The sequence below is a fragment of the Equus przewalskii genome, chromosome 7, assembly GCF_037783145.1.
Source record: "Equus przewalskii isolate Varuska chromosome 7, EquPr2, whole genome shotgun sequence".
In the NCBI taxonomy this organism is placed as follows: domain Eukaryota; kingdom Metazoa; phylum Chordata; class Mammalia; order Perissodactyla; family Equidae; genus Equus; species Equus przewalskii.
In genome coordinates, this window is record NC_091837.1 from 86,622,999 (window position 1) to 86,635,536 (window position 12,538).

A 12,538-nucleotide genomic window follows, 5' to 3' on the forward strand; every position below is an offset into this window, starting at 1 on the left:
TTACAGCTTCTGTTATTTAGGAACAACAAGTAGTAGCTAAGATGGCTGGTTCTGGCTCATGATCTCTCTTAAAGTATTAGACAGGGTGTAGTCATCTAAAGGCTTGACTGGGGAGGATCCATTTCTGAGTTTACTCACATGGCTATTGGGAAACCTCAGAACATCTACCTCTGAGCTCACTTACATGGGCCTCTCCACAGGATTGCTTCATATTGTGGCAGCTGGCTTCACCCAGAGCAAGCAATCCAATAGAGATCACCCGAGATAAAAGCCACAGTCTTTTTGTAACCTAATCTGGGAAGCACACTCCTTCCCTTTTACCATTCTATTCACTAGAAGTCAGTCAAAAAGTGCAGCCCACACTCAGAAGGAGGAAGTATGTGGGACATCATACCAAGAGGTGGGGATCTTCGTGGCCCAGTTTAGAGAGTGTCTACCATGGTGATAAAAGTGTGAATAGTATGCAATTTTTTAGTGCGTTAGAAAAACATAAATAGGAGCACATGTATGTCTTTCCTTATGTCATAAAGCAACAATGGAAGGATTGAATCAAATCCAATAAAGGTTATTTCCTACAAAGGAGGTAGAAAACAGAGAGGAAGGGACAGAAATCAGAGATATAGCCTTCAATGTGCCTTGTTTGATAGGTTTGACTTTGGAAACTTGTAAATATTTAACATAATGAAAACCTTAAAAGAAAAGAAGAAATCCTTAAATATGGAATTTGTCAACATTAATTTGACTTGGAAATATCTGTAAAAACTGAGAACTTTTCTCTTTTAAAATATATTTCTAAAATAAGTATTTCATTTCTCTGTAACTGAAAAGCTTAGAACCAGTAGCAAAAATAACACCCTAGTAACCAGATTATGGGACCTGAATTTCATTTCTCATTAAAACTAACAAAGGTTCCTAAGAGAAATAATGGCTCCAGGTCTGGAGTTGGAAATGTGTAAGATGAGCCTGGGATATCTTGTGATTGATCACAACGAAGCTGTTAAGGTCCATGGGTACCTGATAAAAACACAGAAAAATGTCAACTGAAGCAGCAACTTCTGGTGAAGGATGTGGAAATTCACACACCAAAGAGAATAATGACTTTGATGGTTTGAAATACATCACATATACAAACCTCCATTTTTGATGATATTCCAAAGGAAGTAGGGTGTCCTTTTGTGTTTGCAAGAACCCATTCAATATTTCTGAAAATGGTTGATGAAGAAGAATCAAACATATTTCCTGCCTTTCTTATAAGGAATTTATTTCAGGGCAATCCTGTAGTTTGCAAAGGAAAGTTTTGTTTTGTTTTGTAAGGAAATAGCCTATAAATTCAGAGATAAAATCAAATTTGAAAATCACAACTTTGCAATACCTAATGAAACAGTATATCTATGCAAGGATCGTTGGTGGCTGCAAAAACCATTAAGTGGAATATTGCTGGAGGATTTTATAATGTATGTTGGGCTGACAACACTCCATCCCTCTAGTCAGTGAGACAGTCAGACATTTTGTTCCTTTTGGTGTGATTCAGTAGGATATACACAGCACCTCACATCAATTATTCTTGAAAAAAATGTGCTCACATTTCTAAGTCACATTACCAGTTAATAGGAAGTTTGAGGTTTAGGTAACAAAATGATGCACAAGGATACAATCAACGAAATCCAGAACTGGGAAAATTTACATGACAACCTAGTGTTTTCAAGCAGTAAACAAATAAACAGTATAAAAAAAGGGAGAGCATACTTGCTATAGACACACACCCAAATTCCTATATCACAAATTTAAGAGTCAAAAGTAACTATAGGGGAATATTTAAATCATATTAGGGCATTATAGAGACCTACCTAGGCATATGAGCAAAGGCATAATCATTCTGTAATCATTTAAAGCCAGAGTTACCAACCATCCCTGATCCATAGGTTAGCACTGAGATTGTTGCTGAGACAAACTTAATCCCTGACTTCATACACCTTAGAATTGATTTGTGGAAACAAATTATTATATAAATGACGGTGGAAGTTAGTGGTCATGGAAATTATTGTAGACACAAAACCAATCTTGAAATTGTGGCTTTGAAATTGAATGTCTTTGAACCACAGTTTCCTCATCTAGTAAATGGCAAGTATCCTTCACTTAACATATGGTGCAAAGAAGACTGAATGAAATAGTGTATTTAAAGCTTCTGCAAAGCTAAAAGAGTCTTCACATAAAGAAAAGAAATAACAGCCATATAGTGAATGAACTAGTAACAAATGAAAGGAATGGACAGCACGCCCCAGGTGTTTGGAGGAGGGGAACCACACCAAGTTAATAGGGAGTTTATGTAAGTTTCCTGGTAAGGTCAGAGCTTGAGGTCGTTCTGGAGTGACAGCCTAAGTTTCTCGCCATGTGATGCCCCAGCATCAGGTACTCTGTATGGTTGATCGTCCAAACAAATGTTTGCCACATAAGTGAATGAATAGGAGTAGTGTGCTGCTAAGGCAAGTTAGAGTTTCCATTGGGTTATACAGGTTCTAGATGGAGACTCTTGCTAATGATGGGACGAAAGTCATCCTTGGAGTGTCCATTTAGTTAATGTGAGGGGCATGCTACTTAGTCCTTCAAGTTTTTATAGTTTTTTCCCCCCAATCAAGTAGTTTCCTTTCTCTCAATACTATTACGTTCCCAAAGAAATTTTAACTGATAACACGGAAAAAGACTACTCACTAAAATAAGCAGAAATAAACACCATCTTTTATACTTTTATTAAATATAGACTGTAAATAAAGGAGTCACAGAAAAATTTCAATCTTTTTATATATGTTTTTTAGTTAGAAACATCCTTAGTTACTAGGTACAAAATATTCTTGCCTATAGCAAAAATCTATATAGTGCCTCTAACCAAAATTTAAAACTCCGTATTTTTCTCTGAACCTTACAAAAATAATTTTTAAATTAAAAATTTTTTTTACAATAGAGAATACCCTACTTTTAAATGTCATGCGTTCCTACATTAGGGGACAAAGTTCTTCATTGTTTTGTTTTATAAGTTGAACATTTCAATAAATCATTTGCATCCACCAGTAATAGCTATGGTCTCCACTTCCCCTAGAAGATTAAAAGCCACGAGCCACTTTTAGCCATAGTTAACTAAAACGCATGTGTAAATCAGTCCGCTCTGGTCCTCGCTGCTGCTACCGGCGAGGACGTCGGCGACCGGCTGTCTCGCCTGATTGCTCCAGTCTCTTCAGCAGCAGAGGGATTAGACACATGCGCACGATTGGTCTCTTTGTGTGCACCAGGAAGGGCTTGGCGTCGATTTACACTTCCTAACGGGGCAAAGACCTGGAACGCGAGCGTGTGCTTAGGAATAAAAATGCACTGTAAACAGGGCCATTGAAATAAACAATCGTCTCGCTCCCGTTTGCCTTCTTCCTTGGAGCATCCCCAGCGCCCTTTCCCCGGTGTCCAGTTTGGGAGTGGAGATTAAGAGCCCCAGAATGAGGAGCCGTGTCCTCAGCAATCCCGCACCCTGGGAAGCGTTGCGGGCAGAGGGAGCCGGGTGGGAGCTGGACCCAGGGCGCGGGGGGAGGGAGGAGCTCCCCGCCCGAGTCGCGAGTGAGATGGAGCGCGTCTTGCGAGCATCTTCGAGCCCAACCACCCCGTGGGCCGGGGGGAGGGAGCCGGGCGGGCGACTCGGCCCGCCCCCCCGCGCGCCCCTCCCCCGCGCCGGGAGCCGCGCCGGTGCGCTCCGGCCAGCTGTGCGCGGCGAGTGAGGCGCCAGCCCGTGGGTGCTGCCGGGGGCGGTGGCGCGGAGGGGGCGCCCGCAGCTGGCGGCGGCGCGGGCCGCGGCGCTAGCTCGCGGCGGGGGGCGAAGGTGAGGACCGGAACGCGGAGGGCGGGCGCTGCTCGCGGCGCCGGGCCGCGTTCCTCGTCCGCGGCCGCCCTGCCACCCAGCCCGCGTCCCCGCCGGCGGGAGCTCGGGGGCACCGGGCGGCGGCGCGGCTGCTGGCGGCGGCTGGCTGGATGCGAGACCTGCGCGGACCCGGCGGCGGACGGCGGCTCTCGACTCGGGGAAGCCGAACGCTCCGGCCATGGCCTCCAACTTTAACGACATAGTCAAGCAGGGCTACGTGAAAATCCGCAGCAGGAAGCTGGGGGTGAGTTGCTCGCTCGGCTTTCTCCTTCCCCTGCGCCCGTTTGGCGCGGCTGGCTGTTGGGGATGGGGGGCGGGGAGAGGTGACCGCGCGGGGACAGGGGCGAAGAGGGACCCGGCCCTCCCGCAGACAGCCCGCTTGTTGCTTGGCTGGGCTGGGAGTCCGCACCTGCCTCGGGGGGCTCTGCAGACCGGGCTGAGGGCTCCGGGAGCGCCTCGGTCCCCATCCTCATATGCGCGGTGCTGGTTTGGACCCAGACTGAGAAGTCCTGGAGACGAAACGGATTGTCAGTTCCAAGATGAATGTGCTCCGGCGGGGGGGTCTCTATACAGTGCAGCCCACAATGGTCTGTTCTCTAAAGTGTGCGCCTTTTGGGGAGAACTGCTCTGTGTGCAGACGCTCCCGTGTGTGTGTTTAGAATCACCATTTTCTGGTCCCCGCTTCCCAAGCCCATTTCGAAATTCTCTCTGGATGCCCAACCAGCGCCGCACATCCCCGCCGGCGACGGCCAGTGAGTTTAATGCTCCCGGAAGAGTTGCCCCCTGACAGGCTCCTTGGCCCTGGGTACGCCGGGACAGGTGTACCTGCGCCCGTGTGCAGGCAGGTGTGTGTTCAGGGCCGCTGACACGGGAGCGTTCGCAACAACAAAGTTTATGGAGACCTTTTCATAGTTCTTTCTTGAAACATGCTCTGCCTGACTTGGCAAACAGTGTAGACCCCCAGGGGTTCAAAACTTCTCCAGTGACCAGAGGAGGAGGTAAGAGGGGCGCGTTGACTGTCGTAGAGGACCTGGGATGTGGACAGGAGAGGGCAGGAGAGGAGGGGCGGGCACCTGGGCCGACAGCTGCCCAGACTTGGCTTACGTGCGGGGACCGTCAGAGTGACGGGCAGGAGGTCATCGGGGAGCACGCGATGGGAGGTGGGCACCCAGACTGACCAGGGCGGGCCGGTCCAGAGCAGGAAGAAAACTTGATGTGAGGGCGAAAGTGCCCGTTGTTTGGATTCCCTGGATGTTTCTCTACCTCGCTGTTCTCAAAGTTCCAGTTCTGCGAAGCTCCAGAATCCTGGGGGCAAAGCGGCCTCGAACAAGAACATTCCCTGCTGAATGGATGAATACCACAACTTGGAGAGGGGAAGAGAAGAAGGGAGAACTTCGTTAATTTTCTCATTTTGGAAAAGAAAGAAACAGAAAGAAATTAAGTGCTAAATATATTGTTAGAAAATTGAACTAAGGTAGGGCGCAGCCCCTGAAAGAGGAGGGATCACCACGCGCCGAGTCGCTTAGGAAGGAGTTGGTGGACGCGTGTTGGGGGCAAGAGGCAGACTTGCCTTTTTGTGCTGCCTCTGCTGGGTTTCACGTTCAAGACGCAGGCTGTACCCCAGGGACGCAAGGGGCCCGTTCTGGAACTTCGGCAGATCTGTAAAAGCGGGGAGTACAGAACTGGGTGGCATCAAACTCCCCTCCCCCCAGTCTGGCGCCTCGGTTCGCTGCTGCGCGCCGCCCCACCGGGGCAAGAGGGAGTGGGCCCCGGGTGCAGACCCTCCGCCAGGTTGCAGGAGCTGCTCTTGGGTGGAAGAATGCGCCTCATTCTTTTCCAGGGAGATAAGGAAGAATCCACGTGAAAAGCTGCAATTGTCCAGGAAGCTGATGGCTTCTCGCAGCCGGGACGCAGTGCTCAAATCTGTCACCCGCACAGTCATCTGCCGAGAAGGGAGGTGCGGAGCTGCAGCTGGAGGGGAGAACCATTTCAGGAACTTGACCTTTGAAGCCCCTTGCTCTCCCACAGGGTGCTTGCTCATCTTTATCGTTCTCGGTCTTCCGTCTTCTTGAAATCTCAATTGTGTCTTACATCTCAGACAGTATAAGCTAATGGATGATTTCAGTCCCCGGGGGAGGTATGTGTCTGCTTCCACAGAGTCATCGTGAATGTGAAAATCAGATAAGGAATCTAACACTGAAACACCCACCCCTTGCCCACTTGGCCCTGGAGGCTATGGGATTCCTCCCCATCCGAGCTTTCCAGGATTGCAGACAATAAAAACTGAATATGCAACCTAATTATAAGATAGGATCCCAGGAAAGAGCAGTGAATGCTTCTTAGGTAACTATGGCATTAATGGCCTTTGAACTGTCCTCTTAGAACGCCATTCCCCCTCAAGATGTGTGCAAATGTGTAATTACATTTCCAAAGTCCCTTTCTGTACTCCCTGTTTACAGCTGTGCCTTCGTAAAGGACAGCCTTCCTAGGAAACAGTATAAGCGTGTTTCTATACAGATTAATTGCTTTTGTCTTCCATTTCTATTTGAGAAATGTGAACTTCAGAGTATTGAAATAATTTTGCTTTGTTTTAGTTTTAAATCAAAATATTAAACTGAATTAACCTTGACTATTTTGGAGAATATTGTTTATTTAAAAGAACTTTAGAGACTTTTCTATTCAGAATATTCTAGTATTCAGAACGGTGACTTCGAATGGTGAAACTTCACACACGTGGTTCTGTGAAGCTTACTAAGTTAAGCGGGTCCCCTGAGATAGTGGAACTCTAAGCAAATATTGTGTGGCTTAAAAATAGAAATGTATTGTTATACCCAAAATCGTAGAAATAGGAATTATCTAAACATTAATATTTCTTTTTCATAGTTAATAACCATATTCCTAATATTATGGACTCAGAACTATGAACTTTTCCCAAAAAATAATATTTTTAACTCAGAGGATACATTATGGTTCTTTTATAGTTTATGTTCAAAACTAAATTTCAAAATAAAAATAATTATAATTAAAAATATCCACTGATATTGGATTTATTATGGACAGAACTCATGCTTTCAAAAACCAAATTTTATAATATTCTAAGGGGAGAAAAAAAGCTGTAGGTATGAGGCTGGCTATATCAGAGATTATTATGACGTGAAAATGTCTTTTGAGATGAAATGTTCTAATGTCCCCTTTACTCCTCACACATTAGTGCTTATTGTTACGCTGAATGAGGGCAGAAAAGCATTTCTTGCCCTCCAGGCTGTGGGGCAGCCCTTCCAGAAGAGCTTCCTGAGGGGAGCGGTTGAAAGGGCCCTGGCCCTGTGCCTCCCCACAGCCTCTAGTGCTACCTGTTGAGGTTAGTTCCTTAGCCAACTATTCAGGGCAAGTAGTAAGTGTTACACATTTCTTTGAATGTATGCTTTGGAATTTATCTTGACGACTTAGTCAGTTTTTCTTCTATTTAGGAAAATAATTTTGAGAAAAAATGGAGTCATTTTGCTGAATTTTACTCGTGTCCTTTAAAAATATGTTTATTAAATCATTATGTTTTTAAAGGTATTATTAAAAGTATATTGACATGACTCTTATAAAGAGTCATTTCTTTAAATTCCGTATTAACTTTTCGTTATACCACTGTTTCTATGACTATATTATTTTCCTTTTGTAGGATTTAAAAGCTCTTACAATAATTTAGTTCCTCTAACCATCTTATCTGTTGCATGATTGGTATTATAATTCACAAGGTACCATGGTGGCTAGTATTTTGTTTAAAGAAAAAGTCACTTAAAAATACTAATAAAAATAAAGCAAATGCATGTTGGTCAATATTATCTCTTAGCTTTGAGCACCTGTTTTCTTACCTCTGATGAGTTAAATTTAGTCAGCAAGGCATATATTGCAAAATGTCCAGCCTGTTCTTGGTTTGCAGATAAACTAAGAACTCAGTCACCGAGACCATTAATAACTTTATACCTGGCTTATTGACTCAGTAATGTAGCAAAAGTAAATACAGCATTATGGAGTGATCCATCATCATCATCACCATCATTGTACAAATTCCAGATTGCCACAGTTTGGCTAATTCTAGACTCAACCCTCACATCATTGTTTTCAAGGAATTCTGTTCAAATACATCAGTGTGAATATTCACAGACACATAGTACACAGACAAATGGTATTTTACATAATTTTTTTCTATTTCTTACTCAATGTCAGGTAGTTGTATGTGTGGGTATCAAAGAAATGTCTCAGGATAGGCTGGTATTACCCATTCAACAAATGACAAAATGAACATGGAACATCTACTGTTTATCACGGTACACACTGTGTGTGTGTGTGTGTGTGTGTTCGTGCGTGAATATTCCAGAGTCGTGTTGTATTAATTCAGGGTTATTAACAGTAAATACTTCCTACATCACCTAATGTACTCATAGTAAATTAGGCCAGTAATAGTCACTTTGCCCCAACCTGGCTGTAAGGGAAGCAGGGCATCGCAGAGGAAGACATTTGGAGTATTTGATGAGCACCAACTTTATGAGCTGAACATCTGTTCAGGATTTCCTCTTTTGCATAGTCTCCATTTGTTTTAGCAACATGTTGTTGTTTCATCTACTTCTTGTCCTCCCTCCCTCCTTGATTAAAAACTCAAGACACCTCCATTCCTGGCTTGATAATTATTGATCTCCTTCCTATAAACTCTAAGTTTTTCTCTTCTTTCACAAACAGCTTTCCTCTGATGATGAAAGCGAATAGTTTTTCATGAGAGATGTTTATGAAAATTTACCCCTTTATAGAAGCTCATTCATTAATATAATTGGGAATTCTGTGTGTGCAATTGCATATTTTTTGGTAGATTAGAGTATTTTAAAATTTCTCTGGTCTCCCAAATCTCTAGAAATTATTTTGTGAAGAGAGATTATATTTTGTATGACATGCGTTAGCAGTTTGGCAAGAATTAGATGCAATAAATATGTTTAAGATAAAATGTATAAGTAACTTAATAATTTTGATGATTCAGAAGTTCAAAAGAATTTCTTTCAGGATTACTACTTTAGATAGGAATTCTCAATCTATAGATTGAACATGTGGAAGTTGTATTGGGTGTGCTCATATCTTTACTCATTCTAGAATATTGTGTATCCTGGGCATTGGTTTCTGAAATGGAGCCATTATATCCATGGTTATTTATCATTTATCTCTTTCTCATTAAAAATGGATTTAGAATGTATGCAAATTCTAATTATTTGAGCTATTTTTATTTTAGATTTTTATTCATGGTGACTATTATGTATGATAACATTGTGTACATGCCACTTATTTCTGTATCTATACTTATCTCTCTATATCTACAAAAATTACTGGTTCTTGCAATTTTAGAAAAAGGTCATTTATACCTTCTATTCAATCTCTATCTATTAATTTATTTGCAACTGTATGGTTGTGCGTATGACATTTCAGGTATTCTTAGAACCTCTATTATCTACATAAGTGGGATTTTTTTCCCTTTTTTAAAAATCCCTATGTGTGCATATGGGCATGCCTGATGTTCTTTGAATTTTTCAGAACTTAAAGCCAAAAACAAAGAAAATAAAAGTAAGCCTAACTGTAAAAGCCAAACCCAGACTTTTTGCTGGATTTTGATATTAAATGATTATGCCTTTGCAATACCTGAGGGAAGCAGATAAATCCGGGGTGAGAAAGAATAGTTCACATCTCACTTTTTATCTTGATAGATTTACACATGACTGCTGGCAAGGTGAACCTTAAAAGATGGCGTTCCCTCAGATAAGAAAGATTGTACTAGTATTTAGGGAAATTTTTCAAATGACTGAAATAAATTGTGAGTAGGGTAATGATACAGTGGTTAAATATCTCTGTAAGGTTTACGTTCCCAATTTCCTTAAATGTCTTTCAAAAGTGCTCAGTGATAGTTGATATTGTGGATAAGTCTAAAACAACATGAAGGAAATAGTTTAATATGAAGTCTATAGATTTGAAATTGTCATTTTGGAGGTATTTTTCTTGTAGTGTGTTGTTCTGTTTGGATCGTAATAAGCCCTGTGAACACTGTTGAGTGGACTGCTAGGCATTTGTATCTTTGGTCTGTCTCTATTTACATCCACTTCGTTTTAGAAACCGTGGAAGATAAAAAGCAAGCAATACAAACAAAATAAAAATTACCTGTTTTCCCATCATCTACAGATGATCTCTAGACTTTGTAAATTTCGAAGTGCTTGTTTTAAAGAAAAAGTGATTTCTGTCAAATGAGACTAATTAAAAGAGAGGATACTATAATTTCTTTACCCTTAGTTTTATTGCTTTTGCCTCACTTTCCTCACAGTATTTTCTTTTTCCTTCAAGCTCTGGTAACTTTGTCCAGAGAGCCCAAGAATTCTGGGTAGAGAACATTTTCATTAACTTTCTGCATAAATCTCCATTAGCTTTATTTTAAGATACAGAGAAGGATTATCCTATGAGTAATTCATTTTTATATGGTAACAAAATTCCTTAGTGAGAATATTGCACCTCTCAGTCACATTGGATGGAATATGAAATGATATTTTGTTATTAGAAGAGAACAGAAATTCATTTAATAAAGAAAACTATTGTTTTCGTTTGAAATTAATGGTGGTTGTAATCTTTGAACATATGGAAAATATTTATCCTGATACTTTACTGAATTCGTTGCAGAAATCTTGGCTAATCTTTTGGCTTGAAGTAAAATGACTGGGAGGGCAATCATTGAAATTTGATTTGGGACTTCATAATAGTAACTTAATCACGTTGCATTGTGGTGTGCCATGGATTTTACAGCTTATAAAGAATTTTCACATATATTTTCTTATGTAATTCTCCCAGCATGCTTTTGAAAGTATATTTAATTTTACCCCTATTTTATACGTAAACTAAAATACGAAAGAAGTAAAATGGATCAGCCATAGTTATAGAAACAAAGATGGGGTTTGCATATATGACTGTGTATACTGAAATCTAGGTTTTATAACTTCAAGTTCAGTGTTATACCTACGATGCAACGGCTTCTACCTTGCAGTGTATAGTCAGGTAGCTATTGTATATATATACATATACGATATATACATATACACGCACACACACAGCTATGTGTACTATTCAAAGTAAATGTGTTTTCTTTAATTGGCAACGTAGTGTAAAGCTAATATTATCGTTCACTTCACTCAACTCTAAGCCATTCATATTGCAGATAAAAGTGCTGTTGGCCAGTGGGAGATGGGAAAATGGGTGAGGGTGGTCAGAAGGTACAAACTTCCGCTTATAAGATAACTAAGTTCTGGGGGTTTAATGTACAGCATGGTGACTATAGTGAACAATAGTGTATTGTATATTGGAAAGTTGCTAAGAGAGTAGATATTAAAAGTTCTCATCGCAGGAAGAAAAATGTTACTGTGGGGTGATGGATTTTAACTTACTGTGGTAATCATTTCACAATATATACATATATCAAGTCATTATGTTGTACACCTAATACTTATACAATGTGATATGCCAGCTATATTTCAATAAAACTGGACAAAAGTACTCTTTAGTGAAAGGATTTATGCCAAATAAGGAGGTATGATACAGATATTTCTCCAGGTCACTTTGAATGGACATGATTTCATTTTCATTGTACCATCTAAAAACCAGAGAATCTCGCCTTTTAAGAAAGGAGAACAGCTTGAAAATTCATCAGACAGTGTCTAGGTAGAATTTAAAACATTTTGGAAATATTTAAATCTCTTTATTTTAGCATTAGCTTTATTTATGAAAAATGACCTTTGATTTAAGGTGGTTGTATAAAAGATTGTGTTTGAATTAACTTAATGCAAAGTGAGTTCATTTAAAGAAAAACACGGTGAAAAATAGTACGTATTTACTAGGACCTGACAGATCAAAAGGTGGTGTGTGGTGATATCGTCATGCAGAAGATGTGTGACAGTGTTACCCAGAGGCCTGGACACTTGGCAGTGCTGAACTATACCATGACCTCTGCCTGAGAGACTGGCTTGTTTGTTTATTTGTTGTGTTGCTTGATGCTTTTATGGGGCAGGAATTGAAATATATGTACTTAAATGCTGTTCTTTTCTTTTCTTAGTTCTCTTATTTTTTTAAATTGGCTATATGCCACTCTCTTATTTATACATAAATTTTTATGTAAGATATATTACATGTGTAAACATGTAAAGTTGCTTTTCTCCTCATGATTTTTTTCTTTGTAAATATTAAATTGCTTTTCTCTGACCATTCACTCTTCCTCAAAGTCTGTGTGTGTGTATATATACATATACATGTATGCATGCAGACATGTATAATATGATATATATGTTATACATTAAATGTACTATGCATGCATTTCCAAATGGCATTTTAGTATTCACATGCACTGAATTGTTGTGCTTCCTAACCATATAATAGGACCACCTTACCCCTTAGGAGAAGAAAATGTTTGTAAAAATCTCTTAATGGCATGCAAGCAAAGTTTTCATTGTATAAACTGTTACATGTTCACATTATTCTTAATTTGGAAAACGTATTTGATATTAGTCTAAAATTGAAATTTAGTGTATCTTTCAAAAACTGTAACTTTTAAAGGGTGGCAACCAATTAGAATTCTATATT

At 40.6% G+C, this 12,538-nt stretch overlaps 1 protein-coding gene across 1 annotated transcript in view; it reads left to right on the plus strand.

The window, feature by feature from the left end:
* The first annotated feature begins 3,823 nt into the window (after window positions 1-3,823).
* Window positions 3,824-12,538, plus strand: part of DOK6 (docking protein 6) — a 411,319-nt gene continuing 402,604 nt past the window's right edge. The window contains exon 1 of the mRNA XM_070627867.1: window positions 3,824-4,142. Within this exon, the coding sequence (XP_070483968.1) occupies window positions 4,077-4,142 (66 nt within the window). The 5' untranslated portion in view covers window positions 3,824-4,076. The remainder of the gene's footprint in view (window positions 4,143-12,538) is intronic.